Source organism: Macaca thibetana, chromosome 17, assembly GCF_024542745.1.
Source record: "Macaca thibetana thibetana isolate TM-01 chromosome 17, ASM2454274v1, whole genome shotgun sequence".
Taxonomy (NCBI): domain Eukaryota; kingdom Metazoa; phylum Chordata; class Mammalia; order Primates; family Cercopithecidae; genus Macaca; species Macaca thibetana.
In genome coordinates, this window is record NC_065594.1 from 36199169 (window position 1) to 36225811 (window position 26643).

A 26643-nucleotide genomic window follows, 5' to 3' on the forward strand; every position below is an offset into this window, starting at 1 on the left:
AAGGCAGGGCCTTGCTCCTCGCTCGGATTGGCTGGCAGGGAATCAGTATCAATGTTTAAGCGGCGGCGTGAGGTGAATAGAGTCAGTCAGCAAGAGACGCTGGGGAGAGAGCCGGAATCGCAAACCTGGCGGATGCGGCAGCAGCGGAGGGCGGCTGGGGAGACGCTACTCCAACTGTTGAATTGAATTTTCACCTTTCCTTTCATCCGCTGCTGTGCTTGCGGAGATGGATTTATTTGCTTTGAAATCCGCACATCTTTCTCAGACTGTGGGGTGATCCCGACACCAGACTGAAAGAGACCACCCGTGACAGAAAAGGAGGAATTAAAAAAAAAAAAAAAAACCCTCCACAACAGACTGCATAATTAACTAGACACACGGATGTTGGACTTTTGTGAATAGAGAAAATTGAGAGGAAAATCTTGAACTATGATGCGAGGCTAAGCTGGGAACAATTACTGGAAAACCGATTTTGTTTTTCCTTTTCCAAGACTCTGAAAAATTTCGGGGTGCCTCTCGCCTAACCAAGAGGAAAGGTTTAAAAAAAATAAACAAAATAAATAAACCAATACACCTAGCAAAGCAGACGCCTTGTTTTCCAGAACCTCGGACTCCGGCAGAAAGAGGTAGAGTAAAAGTGCTGCTAGATTCAGCTTCACCTTCCTCCCTCCATCCCTTTCTCTTGCATTTTCTTTTCCCCCAAAACATGAATCTGGTTTTTCTTTCTATAGACTGAGTCAGAAAAAGCGTTAGAAGAAGCTGCAACTAATGTCTGTGAAGGGAGGACCGTGAGTCGAGAGTGAATACGATTCGTTCCGCTGCTTCTGACTCATCCGGCAGATCGGAACACCTGCATTTCTGGATGTGTCATTCCCGTATGTCGAGGCGCCTCCAGAACCCGAAATAATGTATAGACAGACCTGTGTCTAACAACCCCTCAGAGGGACCTCCCCGGGGTAGGCGCCCCTGGCTGGACCGCCGCGGCCGCAGCTCTGCACCCCCTGCCCTCCCTGAGTCGCCCAGAAAGACTGAGAGCGAGACTGCAGAATGCATCACGCCAAACCTTGATGTGTTGCTTTCATCCAGCCCACTCCTCCTACTATAAGAGAAAATTGAAGGGGGAAAAAAAAAACCCGTACTTTATTTGCTTCAAATATTCATCACTTTTATTCCTCGCCAAGGTTTTCTTTTCTAGATGAAGAGGACTGGGAGGCAGGGCTATTGGAAGGAGATGCTGAATAGAAAGAAAAGAGAGGCACTTGACAGCCCAGCCCTGTGAATGCAGAGACTGTTTCCCTTCTAGCGAGAGACAGGGAGAGTGTGTGTGCGAGGACTGGGAGGGAGGCTCCCCTTTCCTTTTTATTCGGCCTCCCCCTCCCCCTTTGAATCTGCACGTCCAACCATGAGTTGCCTGTTGATTTCCCTTCGCCTGGGAAGAAAAGCAAACTGGAATTAAACTGCTTGGAGAGAAGTCTTTGCTCGCGGGGAGAGGATGGGATGGTAGCGGAGGCTACTGGCTTGGCGTAGAGAAATTAGAGAGTGTGTTCTACGAACAGAGGAGAAGATTTATCTCTCTATTTCCCCCCTCCCAATAGACACACACAGCAATTGCTGATCAGGCTGTGGCTTTCTTGATTTCGGGGGAGAGCCTTTTCCGAGGAAGAGAGGGAGGAGCCTGGTGGGGAGAGGAAACTACAAATCGGGACACTAGTTCTTTACGCTGCATTTCCTCCCCTCCCTTTGGCTGCTCGGAAAGGAGAGAGAGGAAAAAAAAATTACGCTTGGCTGGGAGATGCAGTCCGCTGCCGCCGCTGTCTTAGCCAGCAATGCAAGATTAGATCTCTAAATGCAGCAAAACACTGCCTGAAAACAGACCAGCCCGCGCAGCAAGCAGGCATTCCACGGTGCGCTGGGGAAGCTTCAAAATATATCTGTGACTCTGTCTTCGTTGCTCTTCATCCCTATCAATTTCATCAAGGGAAGCGAGCAGCAAGTAAGAATTTCACTTTCGGATCTGCCTAGAGACACACCTCCCTGCTCCCACCCCCACTCGATGTGAAGAGTATTCCGGAGGCTCCGGGCGGGAGTAGATTTGCAGCACCCTAGCGGGAGCGAGGAAAACCTACTGATTCTTTAGCTCATTATCATCTCTCCCAGACGAGATTTCCTTCTTATCGCCTGCCTCATCGCTCAAGTTTGAGCCTCCCGAAGTCCAGGCGGGAGAGACGAAACCCCTGGCTCGCCCCCAGCCGCAGGAAGCCGCCGCCTTGCTCCAAGCCCCTGCAGCTCTGCTGCACCGCAGCTTCTCACCCAGTGCGGATGCTGTAGATCAACAGGTTCAGGGAACTTGAGCGGAATAAGGAGAGACCACCGGGTGCCGCAGCTCGGGTGCAGAGGGGAAAAAAGGACCCATAGACTTGTGGCTCGCGTCGCGCGCGCACGCTGCGCCAGGGCCCCAGGCTGGCGCGCACTGCCTCGCTGGCCCCTCCAGTCCGGCTGCTCCTGCCCCCACCTTACAGGTCTGGGATGTACCTTTCCATCTGTTGCTGCTTTCTTCTATGGGCCCCTGCCCTCACTCTCAAGAACCTCAACTACTCCGTGCCGGAGGAGCAAGGGGCCGGCACGGTGATCGGGAACATCGGCAGGGATGCTCGACTGCAGTCTGGGCTTCCGCCGGCAGAGCGCGGCGGCGGAGGGCGCAGCAAGTCGGGTAGCTACCGGGTGCTGGAGAACTCGGCACCGCACCTGCTGGACGTGGACGCAGACAGCGGGCTCCTCTACACCAAGCAGCGCATCGACCGCGAGTCCCTGTGCCGCCACAATGCCAAGTGCCAGCTGTCCCTCGAGGTGTTCGCTAACGACAAGGAGATCTGCATGATCAAGGTAGAGATCCAGGACATCAACGACAACTCGCCCTCCTTCTCCTCGGACCAGATCGAAATGGACATCTCGGAGAACGCTGCTCCAGGCACCCGTTTCCCCCTCACCAGCGCACATGACCCTGACACCGGCGAAAATGGGCTCCGCACCTACCTGCTTACGCGCGATGACCACGGCCTCTTTGGACTGGACGTTAAGTCCCGCGGCGACGGCACCAAGTTCCCAGAGCTGGTCATCCAGAAGGCTCTGGACCGAGAGCAACAGACTCACCATACGCTCGTGCTGACTGCTCTGGACGGTGGCGAGCCTCCACGTTCCGCCACCATACAGATTAACGTGAAGGTGATTGACTCCAACGACAACAGCCCGGTCTTCGAGGCGCCATCCTACTTGGTGGAACTGCCCGAGAACGCTCCGCTGGGCACCGTAGTCATCGATCTGAACGCCACAGACGCGGATGAGGGTCCAAATGGCGAAGTGCTCTACTCTTTCAGCAGCTACGTGCCCGACCGCGTGCGGGAGCTCTTCTCCATCGACCCCAAGACCGGCCTAATCCGTGTGAAGGGCAACCTGGACTATGAGGAAAACGGGATGCTGGAGATTGACGTGCAGGCCCGAGACCTGGGGCCTAACCCTATCCCAGCCCACTGCAAAGTCACGGTCAAGCTCATCGACCGCAACGACAACGCGCCGTCCATCGGTTTCGTCTCCGTGCGCCAGGGGGCGCTGAGCGAGGCCGCCCCTCCCGGCACCGTCATCGCCCTGGTGCGGGTCACTGACCGGGACTCCGGCAAGAACGGGCAGCTGCAGTGTCGTGTCCTGGGCGGAGGAGGGACGGGCGGCGGCGGGGGCCTGGGCGGGCCCGGGGGTTCTGTCCCCTTCAAGCTCGAGGAGAACTACGACAACTTCTACACGGTAGTGACTGACCGCCCGCTGGACCGCGAGACACAAGACGAGTACAACGTGACCATCGTGGCGCGGGACGGGGGCTCTCCTCCCCTCAACTCCACCAAGTCGTTCGCGGTCAAGATTCTAGACGAGAACGACAACCCGCCTCGGTTCACCAAAGGACTCTACGTGCTTCAGGTGCATGAAAACAACATCCCGGGAGAGTACCTGGGCTCTGTGCTAGCCCAGGACCCCGATCTGGGCCAGAATGGCACCGTATCCTACTCTATCCTGCCCTCGCACATCGGCGACGTGTCTATCTACACCTATGTGTCTGTGAATCCCACAAACGGGGCCATCTACGCCCTGCGCTCCTTCAACTTCGAGCAGACCAAGGCTTTTGAGTTCAAGGTGCTTGCTAAGGACTCCGGGGCGCCCGCGCACTTGGAGAGCAACGCCACGGTGAGGGTGACAGTGCTAGACGTGAATGACAACGCGCCAGTGATCGTGCTCCCCACGCTGCAGAACGACACCGCGGAGCTGCAGGTGCCGCGCAACGCTGGCCTGGGCTATCTAGTGAGCACCGTGCGCGCCCTAGACAGCGACTTCGGTGAGAGCGGGCGCCTCACCTACGAGATCGTGGACGGCAACGACGACCACCTGTTTGAGATTGACCCGTCCAGCGGCGAGATCCGCACGCTGCACCCCTTCTGGGAGGACGTGACGCCTGTGGTGGAGCTGGTGGTGAAGGTGACCGATCACGGCAAGCCCACCCTGTCTGCAGTGGCCAAGCTCATCATCCGCTCGGTGAGCGGATCTCTTCCCGAGGGGGTGCCACGGGTGAATGGCGAGCAGCACCACTGGGACATGTCGCTGCCGCTCATCGTGACTCTGAGCACTATCTCCATCATCCTCCTAGCGGCCATGATCACCATCGCCGTCAAGTGCAAGCGCGAGAACAAGGAGATCCGCACTTACAACTGCCGCATCGCGGAGTACAGCCACCCGCAGCTGGGCGGGGGCAAGGGCAAGAAGAAGAAGATCAACAAAAACGATATCATGCTGGTGCAGAGTGAAGTGGAGGAGAGGAACGCCATGAACGTCATGAACGTGGTGAGCAGCCCCTCCCTGGCCACCTCCCCCATGTACTTTGACTACCAGACCCGCCTGCCCCTCAGCTCGCCCCGGTCGGAGGTGATGTATCTCAAACCGGCCTCCAACAACCTGACTGTCCCTCAGGGGCACGCAGGCTGCCACACCAGCTTCACCGGACAAGGGAATAATGCAAGCGAGACCCCTGCCACTCGGATGTCCATAATTCAGGTAGGAGACTTTTAGCATAACTGGGAGTTAACTTTTTTTTTTTTTTTTTTGGAGCTGTCCTGAAACCTTTGGAACAGGGCAAGCCACTCTACCAGCAGCAGTGAGAGGGGAAAAAAAACTAAATGAAAACGGTTTACACTTTTGACACTGTGTATATATCACATTCTACACATAACCCCTCCCATGTAAAGAGTCTAAACTCTGCAAAATGTAAATGTCTTACTCCTATTTCATTTTAAAATTTATTTTTATAGGTTTAAAAATGTTAGCAATGTTCAATAATAATAGATTATTTTACTTATTTTTATTTGTTGGTTTATATTTCTTTTCATAAAAAAGAACTCCCAGAGCGGAAAAAAGTTTTAGTTAATTATCTTGAAAATATTTTAATGCTGTTTTTGTAAATGATGCCAAAAATGAAAGAAACTTATATCCAAATATTAAGAAGTTAACTTCTGTAAGTACAGAATAACAACCAGTCAGAATTTCAGAGTTCATTCAATTTGAGCTAACTTTTCACCCCTTAAAAAGTCAGTTTTATATTTTAAAGGTACTTTAAAGAATATGAATCTCACTTACTCTTCATCGTTCCATTATGCTAAAAACTACAGCATAATGCATTAATACAGCTTAAGCCTTTGAAATGTGAGTTATACTCTGAAGCACTTTGAAAAGTTTGAAAACATGCAGACTCTACATAATGACTAGTAACTATCTATGAAAAGTTTGTATTTGTTTTGTCCTGCGGTTTTCGTGATCTGTTTCTTGGAGTCACTGAGGAATGAAAGGAATATAGCAGAGGACCAGAGGCTCATTTTGTGCTACTGTAAAAAGGAGGCAAAGTTACACTGAAGGCACTTGATGTGCCAAAATAAATTCAGGGTGCATTTAGTTTGCATAGTGTGTATTTGATATATCTAAGTGATATTTTATATATATATATATATATTAGATAGTATGATTCAAAGTTTTTATATAATATATATATATATATATATATATATATATATATATTATATATATATATTAGATAGTATGATTCAAAGTTATTGATAAAATCACAAAACTAAATGACTGACCCAGCCTGGACATAGATTCTAACAGCAGCAGGTGACTATACTATGTCTAGTCATTGTCTTGTTTCTTTCACCCACTATTGAGTTGTGTCACAGAAAAATTTAATTCTTGCTTATTGTAATTGTATGTTGCAACAAATTACTCTGGATGAGCAGTATGTGGAACTCAAAATTGAGCTTAACTGAAAGTGACACCTCGAGAGGAAGATTAGTTTGGGGCAAGTGAAAATAATTTGTTCATAATTTTATGCTTTGAAAAGCAAATAACTTTTGATGACACTTGACTCAATAATGTTTTTATTCTTAAAATGGAGCAGTAAAATTTCATAATCTTATTCTTTCTAACATAATAGGTATACCAAATACTAATATTTAGCAAAATATATTTTTCTGTAATAGTATAATGTCCTTGTAAAACAATCTCACACTTGACACTATTAAATATTAAAATATCAATTATAGTATTTAATCTTACTTCTAATAGTGTTTACTGTCATCAGTAATCATAATTTTTTAAGGTCTATATAAAACTGAAAAAGAAAGTATCCACTTAAAAAATGTGGTTTCTATGAAAGTCTTTCTGTGACTGTGTAAAACTGGTATTTATGACAGTCAATATGTATTTAGAAGGAGATGTTAAAACACATATTTACAGATTTGCTACAGTCATTTTATAAATACACATATGTTAAATACCTTTCAATTACAATTTTACCATTGGTAATTACAAAGATGTCACAGAGGGTTAATGCTTAGTCTTCCATTTAAAGTACTGTGAGTTGAATTTTCATTTAGTTTCCAGTAAAAACGAAGGTGGTGCAGAATTTTCAACAAGCCTGATTCCTTGGTTAGACTAGTGAGAAACAATCTTGGATTGAAATATCCAGTGGTTTTGAGAGATAGTGATACCTGTAGTATATTGCACCATGCTGTTCTTGAAGTTGGTCATTGCTTAAGGAGGAATAAGATAATTATTCCTCTCATTGACAGTAAATCTCAAGTCAAAGCAAATACACACGTGCGCGCGCACACACAGAATGCAAAGGGAAAACTTTTTTTTTTACATTGCCTTTCCTCTAGATTCTTAATTCATGCCATAAAGAAACAAACTATGTTTTTGTTTTAAGTCCTTGAAATGTTTTCACAATAGCTCATTTTCCCATATTGCTTCTGCCCTAGGAATATCCTCAACATGCATTGTTTAAATGATTTTTTTTTCTATTCAATTTTTGTAATCCTCTAAAGGATGCTTTGTAAGTTCTTAATATGTTAATTCTCTTTCAAATATATCAGGTTTATCTCAGTATTAATTATGGAGAGCAGAGTAAATTAACTGCAGGAACTGTCTTTTTTTTTTTTTTTTTTTTTTAACTGGAGTGTCACAAACACACTGTGCTAAAGTGACATGCTTAAATTAAAGCATTTAGGTATCCCATAATCTTGTTTCAGGTGCTTTTATTAGTGTGTATATGTAATACAGCTTCCTAAGGAAACACACTATTAATCTCATGTGTATTTCTGAAGGTAGAATTTTAATCCACAGAGTGTACTTGGCCTAACTGCTACTAGGTGTCTGGTTCATGTTTATTTTAGAGCATCTGTGTTCTGTTTGGAAGTATAATGTATTCTATTGATGAAATGAAAATAATTTCATAACTGTGTTGAGATACACTGGTACAGTGTGGTGATATGAAATTTAGGAACTTTATGATTTATGAGGCTCACATTATAGCTAAAATTAAGATTTAAGTATCAAAGCATTTTATGTGAGTCAAAGGGCCTAAAATGTTAAGGTTAATGCCTGTAGGTTCTCCTTGGGCATAGGAGTACTTTTACTGAGTATGGATGCTAAGCATTCATATAAGTTGATACAGAAACAGTGGTACTTGTGAGAAGAGATTTGATTTCAGGTGTTTTTCAAGTTCCTCGGAAAAATTAAAGTATAACGTGTTTAAACAATAGATTAGCAACTAAATAACCACAATAGTGTGAATCATAATAAAACACAGTCATAATGAAATATTTAATTCTTTTTAAACGTATAAAACTGATTTTGAAGAATAGGAGCACAGGTTTTGTAGTACATAAGGCAAATAGACTGTTACATAAATTTATAAGGGGACATTTTATAGGAGCAATTTTCATGTGAATTATTTTATGTGTTAATATGAAATCTAAAGTCAAGTAAAGAGATTACTAGTTCTTAAGAATAACTGCTTATCGTGATTTATCAAGAATTAAGTGCTAAGTCTCAGGGTGACTTCTCAACAGGTGTTTTCGACGAAGGCCTTGTTGGAAAGAGAGGAGGAGTCTGGGGACTTGTCACTGATGGGCGACTTCCCAGTTTTGTTTGAACATCTGTGTTTTCACATTTTTTGTAGCACTACTACAAGTCATTTTAATATGCTCCCATAGAAGGAAATATATTGAGCCAGCAGAATAAGATCTACTAAAATAAATTTTGAAAAGGAATACATTCTTACTCAGTGTTTTACAAATCAATTTCAAAAGATTCAGATTTGGGTTGACTTTAAAGTCTTTATGCTAGGAAGATAAAATCCTCTTGATAGATGTACATGGCCTTTTCAATAACAGGGAATTAAGCATATGGTAAATACCTAGAGCCAATCCAAATATATAAAAATGATATTGAAGTATAGAGGACTAACGTATCATAATGTAAACAATAAACTCAATATTGCAGAATAAAAAGGTGAAAGGAGAATCCATCTTTAATAGCAACATTATCCACTGTATGCCTTTATTCCCACTTCACTCTAGTACAAGATCTTCACTACGGGGACTTATTCAGATAAGTTCCCAAAATCATGATCTTCAAAATTTCATACTCTAGCCTATTAATGATTTCAGTAACAAATACAAAGTGTGTGAACAATTTATTTTGGCATTTATAATTTTGGAGCTATCTTACTATGATTTTTATTCTAAGACAGCTGTTTAATTAGTATATGTATTAGTTTCCATAAACTATATATACATTTCTACTTATAGGTATTCTGGTATCTTGAGTAGGAAAGAAATGTCCCTTTCTTACTGTGTGCCTTCTGGATTGTTTAGTTCACTCATCCTTTTTCTTAAATATTTTGAAAAGGTAGAATGAGTAATTCCTACTTGAGAGTACACAATAGTTACATATTTTTTTCTGTTTTATCAGGCATTAAAAGTAGTGTAAATAAAGTAAATAAACTTAATTTAAAATATAATCAGATATTCAGTGTTTAGAGTTTTTTTGGGGGGAGGGAGAAGAGTTTAAAATCCCTAAAAATCCAAAAGTTGTTATCATCATTCTTATTATATTACTTTTATTTTTATATGCATCTATGAAAATTTTAGCTCCAATTTTAATGTGGCATTTCTCTTTTTCCCAATAAATGAAAACACACAGAAAGTATAAAGTTTAACAATATGAGCTAGAAACCAGAGAGTCTTGTTTTCAACCTTAACTAATATAACTCTTTGTAAGGTATTAACTTCTTGATTCCATTAACTTTTGGTTTTCGATAAAATTTTCAAAATGCAAACTAGGTAATATTTTATCATTCCTGTATTGAGATCATAATCCTTCAGTCTTTTGAAAATGTTGGGAGTAAGATAATTTTTAATTTTACTTGAGTTGTATGAGTTCTATAATTTCAATAAATATTACCATATGTAAGTATACGCCAAAAAAATTGGAATCTTAGTCTTGGCATCTTCATGTTATTTAAGGCTGTGTGTAATCATGGAAAGATCGGCATAGAAAAGTATGCCCTAAAATTGTTATCTCAACTATTTGAATATACTATTTTAGTCAAGAAAAAATTTACATTACCACCTTTGACTGTATTGTTCAATATACAAAACACATACAAAATCACCCAATTTTCCAGAATGTTTTCTCCGTAAAGTTGATGCTATAAAGGTTCACATGGATTTATTGCAGTGAAATTTGGCTAGGCTATGTTTATAAAAATATACAAATAATTTTTTAGTTACATTAAGTATGTGTATAAATGTATATGTTCATATTTTCAATATAGTGTATGTAAATGCTTGCTCAACCACAAATAGTAGTCCAATTTTATACATTTTAGTTCAAAAGTATTTCTTCTCAAAGGAAGAGCTCAAGCTTTTATTTTTCTTTGAAAATATGTTGAAACTTTATTTTACTGTTTTAAAGTTTCAAACAATTTGAAGTTCCATAAAATAGAGCTAGTGACCCTAGAGGGGGGAACTTAAGAATACGTGGCCTTCAGCGGGCAACAGGTTGAAGCCTATGTAGACGAAGAGAAATAAAACTCTCACCCAAGTTCCTGACTCTTTTGAGAAGATGGCAGCAGAGCTGGAAGCATGTGAGAATGCATGCTGTGAGCCTGATGATGAAACAGCAACAGGAGAAAGAAGCAGCCACTATAACTGGGCCCATTCCAGTTAGGAAGTAAAACTTAACTCCCTAATGCGGAGAAGTCTTGCAATACACTCAATAGTGGGTAAATTCTTACAAATGCGCCCGCTAATTACAGTATTAGTCATTGCACTAGAATGTATTCCCCTCAGTGATACTTCTGTTTAATAAATCCCATAGGGCATTATCTTAAGTTTGTATTTTAGTAAAGCCATTAGGGAAGGATTTTTTTTGTGTATTAAATTCCTTCAATCAATGACTGTATATTAGTTAGAGAATAGCATAAAGTTCCTTTTGCCTATCATTTTGAAGATAATATGACTTCTGCCACCCACTTACAAAACACTTTTAAAGTTCATCAGACCTACACTAACCTATTGTCAACCTACTTTAGTAAAGGAGGCTTTGACAAGATTTTCTTCAATGACACACAGCATTTTACAGTTAGTCATAAGCTTTCACCACTAACTTTGACAATGATATATTGCTATCTTTGGTCTTCTGAAATAAGTTATCTACAATAAAGAAGTCTTTAATGACATCAACATCCCTACTGTGACTAAGCAGAGTCATGCTTCTGCTTCCTTGCTACTGCCGAAATACTAAGATCAATATATTTAAGGTAAAGAAAAAGAAAAAAACACACACATAAAAACCCATAACTAAATACAGATGAAAAATTGTGGCTCTGTAGGTGGCATCCTTTGCTTGTATGCACCAAGTTCTTCCAGGGATAGACTCTAAAATTGGCTTCAGACAGTCTTTGAGAGAAAAAAAAATATATGTGTATATATATGTATATGTATATATATATATGACATATTTCTGTTTGTCTGTTCTGGTCCTAGTGACATTCTGATTACCAGTATTTGTAGGCCTTGCCCTGGATCTATTCCAAGCAGTTTTATTGTAGTGAAATGGTTCTTACAATTCATTGAGCATCCAGCATAACTGTGCTGAATATGATTGGCGCGTTTGCATATATTTATTCAAAAAAAATAAGGCAGTTAAACAGCATAATTATGGGAAAACGAATCATAACAATAAAAGACCATTTAAGTTAACAAGCTTTGTGATCAAAGGATAAATACAGGTTGGATAAATGACACTTTAGATGTAAGTAATCTACATAAATAGACTTTGGTCTGATTAGAGGAGTGGAATATATTAAAATAACTTAATGGTATTAGAAATTCATTTATTTCAGTTATCTTGAAATGTTTAACGATCTGTATTATCTTATTTTCTTTATGTTTCTATTTAATACAATAGTGATACACCACATTTAAGTGGTATGAAAAATGCCAAGGTAAAGATAAATATAATTTTGTAAACTTCTATTTGGTTCTAAAATATACACAGTCTGAATAATATTTAATACTTTTTAAACTTTTAATGTTTTTGATTGATTTTTAATTAGTGGAACACATTAAAGGGACTATTTAAAGGAGCATTTCTTGTTTACTCTATCAGCTAAAAGCAGCCTTTGTAGAGTTTGAAAGCTAGAGCATGAAAATCAATTTGAAATTTCAAAGCTATACATTCATAATTGTTTTGTAGATATATACTCTTTTAAAAAAATGGTTACATATTTGTAAATTATATTGATACATAGACAATGACTTGATATTCTGAAAGATTCTGATGCTATTTTGATAGCATGTATGCTTTACAATTACAGATTTAACTTACAACTTCCCTAAACAAGTAATTTCTCTGCAACAACTATGGTGCTTTAAATATATTTTATTCAGCTGTCTTTGACAATAACTTAAAAATATAATTTAAGCACTGAGTCATGAATTGTTATATTTCATTATCTAGGATTTCCACCTAAATACTTAATAGTTATTGCTAAACAATGATTTGGTTTTTTGTGTGCCTAAAATTTTCATGGTCTCCAATTCAGAAGAAAAGCTCAAATTAAAATATATACATGAGATAATTAGGTCATATTCGAAATTCCAATAATTTGCTTTTATCAAATGAAAATGCAACAGGTATTTATTGTAGGTAGAAATGGTTATGGGGGTCAAAATAGCTTTCTTATTGTTATAATACAATTTCAGACTATCCATGTCCCATATAAATTCTTAAATTTGAATTTGCAGTACAAACATGTGCATCAGTTTTGAACATCTAAAAGTAGTTTTCACCCTTAATCTACAACATTCTTTAAAAAAATCATAGTCCCCAATACAAATACCTTTGATAAAGGTAGTTCATTTTATTTTTCACACAACATATTTTAACAGCATATACTGAGATTATTTTAACTGAGTACTCGATATATTTTTGCTGTTTTTTCACAGCAAAAGAGAAATTGCATATGCATTACTGAATTTATAAAGCAATTCACCTTTGATTATCATGAAAAGAATTAGCTACCCACATGTGACTGTGTGAAATTTTTACTGATGTCCTTATTTTATCAGTAGATGAAATGAAATTAAGACATTAGAATGTTTGAGAAATAATATGCTTAAAATTTTAGCAAAGTATAATAAGAAAAAAGTTATAATTTTAGTATTTTGGAAAAGGGAATTAGTTTAAAAGAAAATATTTTTCAGTTTAAACTTGAATAAGTGCTTAATGATACATTTTATATAAATTCTTCATCATAAAATCTTCCTAAACAATGTTTAAAATAGCTGCTTCAATTTCCATAGTTCTGTCAGCAAAACAAAAATGAAACAGAATATCATCTAAATATTGGTGAATTCTATTATAATAGTGTCTTCTTGAGTCCCAGAATTCATGCCTTCTATTTTGCTTTTACAGTTTTGCATCTATTTTAAAATACTATATCCCAAGTCCTTTTACTGAATTAAGAATGTGAATAAGAGCAGTTATAAGTCATACAAAAAAGATAAATCAATAGTCCCTTGTTATTATCAATTTCATTGTGGTAGAATTAAAGATTCCATACAAACTTACCTTCCCATAGTTTCACGGCAAGACACTTGATTGTTTTAATTACTATTTGAAACTTTGTGTGGCCTTGTGTTAATGAATTTTTTTTTTTTTTTTTGTGCTAAGCCAATGCCTTGCCTCATATTGTAACCTTGGTTGATTAAATCAGAAATTCCTGATTTAAAGAAGTAAGTTTATAGATATACTTTGACTGTTAATTGGCATGATATGCATAGAATGCATTTATCATTTTAGAAAACAATACAAATATTTTGGTGCTGTGTCATGAACCAAAGTACAGAGTAAGATGCAGGATTATTGAAAGCAGATATATCAGAAAAACAGTAACTATTTTAATATCAATGCATACCTTGAAAAAATATTCATAACCTTCCACTTTTTGGTGTTGGCAGATGCACGGGTAGTAATTATTAGCTAAGTTTCCAGGTTGTGACCTTCTTAGAAAAGCTGCTATTTATCCCTAGATTGTAATAAGGATGGAAATAAGAGAACCATCCTATTAAACAAATCCCACTCACAGGACATTTTAAGGATCCTTGGCAGAAGTCTATTCTATGGTGTGGCTCTGATATCAGATGTGCCAATACCAACAAATGAAGCACTATGCCTGAGTGGAGAGAAACTAGAAAAGACAAAGAATACATTTATAGAGACTTTTTTTCTCCTTCTGATTTTGAGCAATAGACTTTCCACGATTTTTTATAATCAAGACAATTACATAGTAATTTGGGTTAGAATGCATGCCCAGTTCCCCATCTCAAAACCCAATTTGTTACCACCTGTGGCTATTTCTATTAAAAAAAAGAAACATAATTACTATGAGTCTCAGCAGTCTTAGAGTAAATTTTTGCAATTACAATACCTCCCTTGGGCAGATGTGTGAAAATGGCAGATTAATTCCTGCCAGGATCTTTCTGTTCCTTGTGCATTTTTAGGTTTGGTGTTGCCTGCTTATTAGAGTGCCTGTTTTGCTCTGGTTAAAGGTCATGTCAGTGTTTCCATAGTAAATCTCTAGAAATAAAGTTCCACAAATCGGCCATTAAATTTTGCCTTAGGTGAAAAGTTGACATGTAATGTCTCAGGAAAGGAGTAGATAATATTTTCTATCACTCTCCTCGGTTGCCTGGTTAAGTTTGAAGTAAAACGGAATAAGACCATTTGGCAACGTTGAGAAAGCAGGACTTAGCCTAGGAGGTAATAAGAAAAGTGTGATAAAATAATATCGAATCCAGTAGAAGCCATGGAAGTGATCCCAAAGCTACCTGATGCCTAGGGATTTTAAAGTGCAATAAAAAATATATTAATACTGGATGGATAACAGGAAATTTAACACCCAACTCATTTCCATTCATTTCTTCTTGTAGTTGTTGTGTGTACTCTTTTCTTAATAAAGATCTAACTGATCTACACACAAAACAATGAATGATACTAAGTCTGTAAAATGTTAAACCTCTGAATCAGGATTTTAACTCTCTATGAGTAAGATTAAGTTATTTTTTTCTCAAAGCAGTCTAGATAGTAGAATACTTGAAACCAGGAGCCACATCCATCTTGATTGTCACTGTAGTTGAGATAATATAGCAGTTTCTGATACGTAGTACACACTTTTAAAAATATGAATTTTTTGTGAAGAAAATGAGACTTCTACAGTTAAGTCATTTTCGACAATCACCCATCAGATATATGCTGTAATGTGGATTTCAATCTAGATGTGACTAGGGCTAAAGTCTAAGATATTAATACAAATATGCTAAAATATTGATCTGCTGGTAAATAATTTATTTGAATGTGGCATATTTTGATATTTTTTAAATTTATAGTTACCACTTTTGTAATTATTACTATAAAAATTTGTTTATAATTTTATTAATAATATTACAACTTCATGGAGAAAGGTGATCAAGTTTCACAATTATGAGCATCAAACTCTCACAGTATTTGTTTATATTATATATCATGATATATGATATATAATATATACACACAAACACACTTATATAAATGGTATATCAAGAGGAAATTGTGTTGTTTGTTGCATGTCTTTCTATCTTTTCTCCCACTTCTTGGTCTGATTTATATGGTATTAGAGTGATGCACTTCTGATATTAGGTCTATTTTTTAAGACTTTAAGGATTACCCAACCCCAGGAAGTTTTTAAGAAACTAATACGATCATTTAGTCTATATATTAATTAATTTTTAAGCTGGTTTTATTTGTGGAAATGCTCCATAAAGTATAAATATTTATTTTCTGTATGATAATTTTAGTAAAATGATATTATATCTAAACCATAAACAGTTATTTGGGGATTACATTTAATTTTATTTTTTGATATATAATTTTACTATTTAATCACTTGGGCACAGATCATCTACCATGTGATAATCAGAAAATAAAATTATAGTTGGAAATTGTTGATTGTATGTAATAAGCCAACTTACAATATTTTTCTCAAAATTTCAGAATCTGTCATATGTATGTGGTAATGAAATTTTTATGCAAATATTGAGTAAATGCAAGCTAAGCCTTCATATAAACAGTATGTTGTCCATTTCAGTATTGTTATTAAAAAGACATCCACAACGTTCAGAGCTGTTTAATCTATAATTATTAATTCAATGAATAAATCATGAAATAATTATAAAAGCTATTAATTGAAATGGTTTACTGGTTTTTCATTTTTTATTTCTGCAAATTTATGGGGTACATATGAAGTTGTATTATTTAGTACTTGTAAGCTATACTGAGAGTTAGTTACTGTTTGTCTGAATTTTACATTTTAAAATTCATATTAGACCATAAGGAGGTTTTATAGAATAAAGATTTTAGGCAGAATGAGTTTTCAAACATATTAAAAATTCAATTATCCCCATTAGTCAGAGTAGCTGAAATAAAAAGTGAAGGAAAAATAGAAGGAAGCATAGAAATGTAATTTTAAAATGTTTAGAATTCATTTTCAACCTTCGTAGATGAGAGAATTTTTCCGAAAGATTAAACTAACAGTATTAAATATCATATAAGATTATCCCACAAATAAGAAGTTCTCAAAGCAGAATTTATATCCACATTTGTCTAAGCATTATATTAAGAGTTCAAGTCCATCTGTTAGTTCTCCCTGAAATATTTGGCATTTTTGAAAATAAGGCACATCAGCAACCAGTGCTACTCAATCCTGATGGAGGGGGATATCAAAATAAGTCTTGGTTACATGTTACTACAAGAAACCCTGTGTGTCAGGAACAGGTTTTCTCTTAGACACTATCAACCAGAAACTTCCCCTGTAATATTCCATAATCTGTTTGCATTTTACTGTTTCTGTGAATTTTTCTTAAACTATCATACGTCCATACAGGCTTTCTTTTAAAATATGCAACTTGGACATCTACTGGCAATGCAACTTCCAAATAATGTTGGTAAAAATCTGAACGTTTCATAAATACACCAGTTGGCAAGCAGTTTTTAGTCTTCATATCAAACCTTATAATCTAAAAACATATGTCATGTGTTTAAAAGACTTTGAAAAGTCACTTAAACATTTTAAAAGTATTGTCCAAAATACATGATTTTGAGTGAAAGAAAAGGAAATAAATTATTATTTATGTCTTATGCTGACCTATTCTAATTATATTATTTTTATCCTTGCCTCTGGTCTCTTTTCTGTGACATCCCAGAAGAAAATATGCTTATCACAGGGATACTTTAATACCTGTATATTTACATCTAGTGTACTTTTAAAAAATATTCAAATAAATATGTTGATAAGGCATGGTGGTATTTATCACCAGATTAATATTTAACCACATGTACATTTGGGCCTGGGCTCTGTATAGTTGACTTTACATAGTACATATATACAGGGGTGGATTGGGTTGAGTAGTAGTATGTTTCTCATTTTAAAAATGCATTTAATAGACAAGAAACATTTGTTTATTAGCTAAAATAAAAGGTTTCTTCAATTTCCTTTAATTTAGGCTTGAGTATATATTTTAAGATGTAAAATGTTGATTTTCTTTTACATGAAAGCAATAAAATAAACTTCTCTGCATGATTTCCTCTTGTGGTTCTTCAGGCAAGAGTGTGCTCTAATAAGATGTAGTTGAGATAAAACTCTCCATCTGCTACTCCTGGAGAATAGAATGTTAATTTTTTTAACCTCTTGGTAAACCTTCTTTCTATACTTACGACTATGCAAGTCAGCTTAAGCTAATGTATCAGTTCATCATATAAGGAAAGAAACTTTATAGTTAAATTTAGTCAACACATTTCTTAAAATTTTTTTTATTTGAAATTTTCCATTGAGTCTCCGTGAACTTAAACTTGACATTTATGTTAAATACCCATTATTTAACTAGAGAAATCAAATCGCCAAGGAGACATCTGTTATTTAATGATATTATGGTTTGGATTTTTTTGGTTAAAAGTGTGGGATGGTGATAGAAAGCCTCTACGGGTGACGGAAGGAAAGGAGCTGTGGTTCAATATCCCCAGGTAATATAAATAATTGGAAAGTGGAGATACCTTTTCAGTTGGTTAATTGTAATAAACCTATTATCTTGTTACAGCATTAAGGTAGAATCAACATGTTGGAAAACAGATAAAAGGTGCATGAAAGCATTTAAAATTCAATCATTAGGTTTCATTGCACCCATCTGCTCCCAGGAAATATAATTGGAAATTTTATTCATTGACCTTTAACTGCCGTTGTGGACAACAGCCTCAAAGTCTGTATTTTAAAGTTGGACATTTGAAGTTAATTAGATAAGAGTCATAATCAGTGCATTTTTAAAGCCCATTTATTTGTTGGAACAAAATTTGAAAAAATAAAGGCAGGCTTAATGGGCAAGTGTATATTTGACAAAGAGTCAACACAGTTATTTAATCTTGGATCTGGTTAAAAGCAACTAATGTTCAACTTCATTAACATTTCTGTTAACTAGAGGGACTGTTCAAGTTTTTATTGTTATTTTATATGCAAATTCCTACCTCTCATTAATTATTTTCAGGATCCATATTACCTTAGAGTTATACTTACAACGTTCAATTACACTAAAATCACATACCATGATATAAGGAAAAAAAAATCAATGAAACTATTTAGTATTTCAGGTGGTTATCTCAAGTTTTAAAATGTTGGGCACCCCCAATTCATTTTGCCAATATAAGTATAATACCACATAATCTTTCTAGAATATTTTTATGTCTCTACTCAGAAGGATGATGTATGATAAAACTGTGTGTCTAATATAGGAAGTACATTATGTAAATTGATCAAGATTTCTTGCCAGCATTTGTGTATTGCTCTGCTTACTGAAGTTCATGTACCTTGGAAAAGAGTCATGATTAAACAGGTGTTTCTTCATCCTATGAGATCAAATTTCTGAAATACTTATATAGTGATGAGCCAGATGTACACAGCTTAACCTTGTAATCCCATTTCATAGCTTTCCCAAATACTTGGAAACTTGTTAAGTATGAAGCTGATTATTTTGGCAGCATATCTCCATTAATAAGATTCAGATATTACTTATTTACAAGCCAGTGCTGTTAATATAATCTAGTATATTAAATCAACAAGGCAAAGGAAAAAAGATAATCCATCCAAGGACAAACTGACATGGAAGCTTTTCCTAAAGCTTTTTAATTTGTTTTTTATTGACTCCATAATATCAGAAAACACAAAGCACATGTGAATAATGTACATGTTTTGGATACCAGGCTACAGTCATCTTGGTGTGAAGTAGTTAGTACTCAGATTCCTTGTACTTCTGTCATAACCTTGATATAAGCCATATAAAACCATGCATCTCTGCTCTTTACAAATATCCCTTTCAGCATCATCTCAATGGCAAAGTTTACTGTCATTTGACATAAAATTATTTTAAATGCACTCATCTGTTTTTTAAATGAACAGAAGCAATACAGAATAATGTAATAATGTGTCATGATTTTCATTATGCTTATTTATTGGTTCTGCAATAATAGAAGGAGAGCATATTGTTATGCTTTCAGCTTGAGCTATTTATGCCCTGTGCTACTGGATGCACTATTTTATATTTGTGATATTTTGCCCTTCCAAGAAAACGGGTATCAAGATCCTTAAATCAAATTAGACTAGGGGAAGAGTTTCATACTTTGTCTTTTTTATATTAAGTATATAGCTTGTATAAATTACCTGACTCTACTTGAATAAACTTACACACCTTCAGAGAGAGGAATACTCTATTTTCGAAGCTGTATGTGACAACCTGATTTACGTGATTTGAAAACAAGGAAGGGGAAAACAGCCTATCAGGAAAGAGAACAACTCTTTTGCTTTTTTTATCTGTTGGAGAAAATTACGTACTTTGTTGTTTATATTTCTACAAATGTTTCTAACACACCAATAAGAAGGTGACATAACTTTTTCAGTTATGTTACAAAACAAAACAAAACATAGAATTAAATAACTTGTAAAAAAAAAAAAAAAAAAAAAAGAGTTCTTTAAGCCCAGATGAGATGTAAACATTTGAGATTTCTGGACCCTTGATTTTGTGTGTGTGTGTGTGTGTGTGTGTGTGTGTGTGTGTGTGTGTGCAATGACAGATATTCCAGAGATGGAGCTGCTCCACTGAGACAATGTGCCTGTAGGCCTGTGTAGTTGAGATTCAGGCACTGCTGGTCTAGTGACTTTGGATTTCAACTAGTCTATCATTGAACTGGAATCTGTAGTGACCCTCCAGGGATGAATTGCTTACATTTGACTGCAGGGTCAGTTACTCCTCTCCTGTTTGATTTTTAGCAAGTCAGTAGTTTCCCTACAAAAAGATACTTTACTCCTGGGAAAAACAACAAATATTACAAACTCCTGATGTTCAGATATCCATGTTTTTATATTAAAATAATTTCAAATTGTTTTAAAAAATGTTATGTGTCTTTGAGTTTAATTTTCACTCTTCTCAAAATTATGACTATATTTTCCCAATTTTAAGAAAAATTCTTATTTATTGCAAACATTGTACTAAAATAAATATCTAAAACAGTGTCTAGTGTATTGTAAGAAGTCATTACATAATTGTGGACTGAAAATAGAGAAGTTGCATTTTAGAGTTAAGTTGCCTATAATTTACTACTTAGAACTATTGTTAATTTTTTGTTGAGTAAATCTCCATGTCTTCCTTTCCGATTCTAAAATTCAAAAGACTCACGCCTGAACTGATTTAACATTACTTATAGTCTTTATTTATTCTACCTAGTGTGAATATCAACATTTTTCACTGCAGAGGTATCGGTATGTTTAATATTGAGGTGTTCCACTAGTCCCTACTGGAATGGATAATACATGACATATACATCAAAATACCATTCTAAAATATGAAAGAGGATGGGCCTACAAAATGAAAAAAAGGATTGTGAACCTGTATCTCTTTCTACTTCTTCATGCCTGTGTACATGTACGCAAACAGACAACTATATATTTTATAAAAAGTTGTATATACTAAACACAGCATCGTAAACTATATTTTCCTTAAAATTATATAATATTTGAAGAAAAATTATATGCTATTTCATTTTTTCATGTCGATAATTTAGTTTCATATTATCTTAATAATGGAATTCTAGGCCAGTCAATGGATATATTAAAATTCAGTTACTCTCTGATAGATAGGTTGTTTACTTGAGAATTTTATTTTTCAAGACCGAGTCTCACTTTGTAACCCTGGCAGGAGTGCAGTGGCATGATCTCGGCTCATTGCAATCCTTTCACATCAGCCTCCCAAGTAGCTGTGACTACAGGCATGTGCCACCAGGCTTGCCTAACTTTTGTATTTTTTTTTAGAGCTGGGGTCCTGCCAGATTGCCCAGGCTGGTCTCAAACTCCAGGGCTCAAGTGAACCAACCGCCTCAGTCTCTCAAAGTTCTGGGATTATAGGTGTGAGCCACAACGCCTGGGATTCTATTTTTAAAATTCCTGACTTAAAAAAATATATATTAGCTATGCAGTCCAGGGGAAGTTGCTTAATCTTTTTAAATTTTGTTTATTTTGTTTCTACTTTCTTATAAGGCATAATATTTACTATCTACAGGGCCATTGTAAGAATTAAAGATAAAATGTAATTATTTGTATAAAGAATATGATAAATACTAAATATATATTAACATATTATTGTTGTTAAAAGCAAATTACATAAAACATTCTGATGCAGTTAAACTTTAGGGTACTGTTACGCAGACATGTTATCTACAAAAACAATATTTCACTTGGCCTAAATATAAGCAGTTGAATAAAAATAGAGTTTTATTCAAGAACACTTATGATTATAAAAAGGTAATTTTCCTGAAATACTAATTAATTTTATTACAAATTTCATTTTGCACCTTCTTAACCAGGCTTGGTCACTTTTGGTTAATTTTTGTTAGATGATTTTTAAAGTGACAAACTTTTAGTAGAGGATTTTCCAAAATCTGTTTCTAGATATTCTAAACTTCTTAAAATAACAAAGTAAACTCTAAAGTAGAAAAATGTTAAGTCTTCTGTATAAATTGTGATTTATTTTTTATGGAGGGAGCCCTCGTAGGAAGGAAAACTCATACCAGGGAGAAAATGAAGAGAAGTTTCTGCAAAAGAACTGTTGTAGGATAGTGAATATTAGAAATTTGGATGCGTACAATTGCTTCTGATTCCATTTATACTTCTTTTCTTACAAGAAAATTGAAATACAGAGATTTCATTCATGTATTTACAGCCAGCTAGGAATACAGAACTAATGTCATCTGATTCAAAGTTTAGGGTTCTTGCTCTTACACCACTTGGGATCTCATGACTGGCATGCATTTATCATATGAGGTATCTGCAGAGTTTGAGAAACTTATGTAGTATAAGTAACTGCTGCTATAAAGTACTGCAACTTGGTTCCTAGATTGCAGGTCACTTTGGAGGAGAATTCTTTAAGGCTTCTGCATATTAAACATTAAAAATTATGCTGTGACCTATGTATAACACATTGCCACAGGATCTTTCAAATAGGAACCTGGCAGTAGTTTCAAGAGGTTCTCTAGCTTTGTCTTGTGTAGTAAAAGTATTCACAAATTTTGGATACTATAGAGCAGCCCAGGATTCTTATAGATTTAATCTCAGATTTAATGTTAAATGTATTTAATTTTATTAAATTTATTTAGTTAAATCAATTCTCAGATTTAATCATAGAACTGATTCTGATTATTATTTTATTCTAGTCAAAATACTCCAGTAGATCTCATTGCTTTTATTTGTGTTTAATCTCATTCAGAACTGAATAGTTAGGAAGAAAGCCATTCCAGGGGGTATGACCTCGTATTAGAAACTGTGAGGAGTGTAAATTAGAATGAGAATAATAAGTCTGTAAAATAGATGTGACAATGATAAATAGAATAGAATAGAAAGCACAATACACACAAAAGCTAGATGAATCATATAGTACTTGAAAGAGTACAAAATCTGAGTCAAAAGAAACTTGTTCATATTACTGACTCATATTGAAACCTCTACTAGCCTTTCATAAATGCCACAGGACTTAGTTTCCCCATCCACAAAAGAGAAATAATTATAATGGATCTATAGAGGTGAGGTTAAAAGGAAAGAGATTTGAAGGTGTTGTAATATAGTGGTGAGATCATCCTATAAAATAGGTGAGGAAGTATGCGATACAAAGGAATAAGTTCTGGGTATAAGGGTGAGTTATTTGAAGTAACCAAGAGCTGAAGAGCAATGTTGCTGGAAAGAACCAGTATTTACTCTTATCCTAAGTACACTCTAGAGGAATTTACAATGTGCTTCAGGAAGCTTCATGGGTTGAAGTGCATTTTGTTTTCAGGTGTTCCCGTGGTGGTACTGTTTCCGCAGTTTTAAGTAGTTTGGAATTGAATATAAACATGCTGCAAATAACCTAACACTGAAATCCACTTAAAAGAAATGTGGACAGTTTTTCAATCAGGTGCTTTCCATATGTACATCCTGTAAGGGAGGTCTGCGTCCTATAGAGAAAGAAAACGATTTGTGTTTTTTCTAAACTATGACCTAATTAAGCATTGTGCATGCATAAAAATTCATCTTTAATATTTTATCTACAGGAATGTGCAGAGTAAAAATTTTAATTATATGGTTAAGAACCTATACCTAGATTTTCTAAGTAAGGAGTCAACAACTTTTTCTGTTAAGGGCCAGATAGTAAATATTTTAAAGTTTGTGGTTCATGAAAGTCTCTGTCACAAATACTTTACTCTGCCATTGAAGAAGGAAGGCAGCCATAGAAAACATGCAAATGAATGGGACATGGCTGAGTTCCAATAAAACTTTATTTTCAAAAACAGATGATGGGCCATGAGACAACCATTGTTGTAAAGCACGACTGTTATCAATATTTCTTAAGTTTTTTTTTTCATTTATGTGTGTGTGCCTGTAAAAATTGCACCATGTCGATTATAAAAGGATTCTAACAAAACCAAAAGGATTGTTACTTTAAAACTAGATATAGAAGAATGCAGACATATTGTCTCATGAACTGATTGTCATTAAGTAAGATTGCTTGTTTCACTAGAGGAGAAAATTCTTGAAATTAAAATCTTTAAGCAAAGAACAAATTGGAGATTCTTGAATTCGATATTATGTGACAGTCTGATAAAGAGTACAGAGATTTCACTTCATTTTGTGCTAATGGTTAATTAAAAGTATGTTGACACTAGTAAAGACACTTTATTTTAATTTGAGGTATAAATGCCTACCTAAAGTAGACTATTTCCATTGTGTCGTACATTTTAAATGTGGTATATATTCTTAAATTTCAGAGAGAAAATGATAAATATCGTAGAAATCTAATACTGATTAATTTGATTAATAATTATTTTTCTCTTCAAATTTGGGAATATCTTTTCCTATGTAATGATCATGTCAGAGGTTGTCTTTCATTATGTTTTTGGATGCCATTGGTAAATTATCTTTGAAGCCTATGTAGAAGGTTGGTGATTTCAAAATTTACCCAAACTATTTATTAATTATTATAAAATATATTGGTTGATTAGCTACTGGACTGACTTGTTTATAGTTACAAAAAAGTAAATTTTTTTAATGCCTATCAAGAGTTAAAAGAAAAACAATAGGCATTGTGTCAGTCCTTTTCATCTTGAACTTCTTTTGTTTTATTTTGTGTTTTCTTTTAGGAGTTAAAATGCACCTACAAAGGTGATAGTTTGAAAGAATGATGCAAAGCAATCAGAAAGCTAAATTTGTTGATATTTTTTATTTCATTTGTCAAAGGTAACATTATCTAAATAATAATTGATTTATCTTCTAATTGATGATTTAATATTTAGAGGTGTGAGAAAGGTGAATTTTGTTTACCAAAATTATTGTATTCATAAAGTTTCCTATTTTAGTGTGTTGTGAAAAAATAAATTGATGGAAATATGTAACAGACTTGTAGTCTGTTATATGTTTGGATCAACTTTTAAATTAGTTATTTTTTTTTTGGTCTGGGGATTTTACATAATGATTGAATAAGTGTAACATATTAAATTTATTTTGCATTTTAAAAGGTAGGTATTTATAGGTGCCTAGTTTGACAATTTATATGAATATAATGATGGTAAGTAGTCATATGATTAAACCTACTGCATGCATTAGAGTATTTGATAATAAATGGCCATGATTGCCTTTTAATGTTATTGATCTAAGAAAAATATAGTTATCAGAGTTATATATAAAGTTCAGCACATTAAAACAATAACATGAGGGTATAGAAATGTAGAAGCACAGATTCTTTCAAAGAACCATCTTGGTATTAAGGGTAATAGCAGTTCTAGTTTTATTTATTATGTAACAGTAATAGTAAAAAAATATTTTCAAGGAAAGTTACATTAATTTCTCATTAATTTATTTCCAAAAATATTGGGATGGTTCATTATTTTTCTCCATTATCTCAGAGAGGCAGTACAGCAACCGGCTGGTGCTGGCAGGCTCTGGCAAGTGTCGTTGTTCTATAATAAATTGGGTATATGATGGACAAATCTATGAAAGTCACTTAGCTGCCGTTTCTTTGTTTGAAAAAAGAATGCAAACAATGCCACCACTTTATCTCCTAAGGCAATTGAGAAGAATGAATAATAAACATCATTACAGTAATACTGTTTTCTAGATCCTAATACAAGACACTATACTCCAAATCTCCCAGTGCAGAATTTAACTAGTGACATTATAAACATGCATTTAGACCCAGTGCATTATCGTTTCCAAGCATGCCCGTAGTAGTTAAATAAATTAGACTAAAAACCAGCTTGATCATAAAAATTTAATTTGTAAAAATTTATTTTTGCTTGTTAGCAGGTTTCTTAAATTTAATTACATCTAACTTTAAGAAAATTTATCTACCAAAAGACTCAGAATTCTTAGCGATAATAAGTAATATCACCAATTTATCTTCCTTTCTTTATTCTCTTCCTTTGTCTTTATATGCCGAGAATATTAGAAGAAGCTATTTCAGAAATGTAATGAATTTTCACTGGCCACATATAACTTTTGAATTCTTAGTCCTGGGGACCCAATTGCAGAGAATCCAGTTTTAGATATTTCTTTCAGTGAGAAAAATCTTCAGTATTCTTAATAGAGATGGAAAAAGAGCACGGGAGGAAGAAAGCAGAGGAATGTCTCCAGAGATAAGTCTGGCTGAGAGATAGCAAAAAACAGAAAAGAAAAGAACTTCAAATTTACTCCTACACTGCCACTGGAATAAAAAGGGAAGACAAAGTTTTGAATAGGGCTGAGATGAAGAGCCTGACAACACTGAAGAGAATGGGTGATTTGAGGATGTTGGAGTTAGCAGTCTTTAAGTATGTTTTAATTTCTGCCCTCATGGCACATCCAGCATTTAGTGGCATCTCAGTTGGCCCTGGGATTCACAATGCAGCAAATATATAAAGGGAATGTATGGCAGTGTCTATTTTATGTGCTTTCACAGATAACAAATAGGGCTCATCTTACCTTTTGATAATCTCAGTTTTCTTTGTTCTTGTCAAAGATAACTTTTTTCAAGATTCATAAATTACATAATTAAATGCTGGCACATCAGTTATTATTAAAGTTATCAATGTCATTTCAAAGAGTTAGCATTTGCGAGAGATCTTAATATA

The 26643-nt window shown here is 35.7% G+C and overlaps 1 protein-coding gene and 1 long non-coding RNA gene across 6 annotated transcripts in view; one reads left to right on the forward strand and one right to left on the reverse strand.

Moving 5' to 3' along the window:
• Nucleotides 1-26643, reverse strand: part of LOC126940852 (uncharacterized) — a 144890-nt gene that overhangs the window by 37607 nt on the left and 80640 nt on the right. The gene's annotated exons all lie outside the window — the stretch shown is intronic.
• PCDH17 (protocadherin 17) overlaps nucleotides 73-26643 on the forward strand; it is a 97014-nt gene continuing 70443 nt past the window's right edge. For 3 of the 5 annotated variants that reach the window (XM_050767061.1, XM_050767063.1, XM_050767067.1), the window contains exon 1: nucleotides 73-5091. In XM_050767061.1, the coding sequence (XP_050623018.1) occupies nucleotides 2527-5091 (2565 nt within the window). In that variant the 5' untranslated portion in view covers nucleotides 73-2526. The remainder of the gene's footprint in view (nucleotides 5092-26643) is intronic. The other 2 variants (XM_050767062.1, XM_050767064.1) reach the window with 2 other exon arrangements.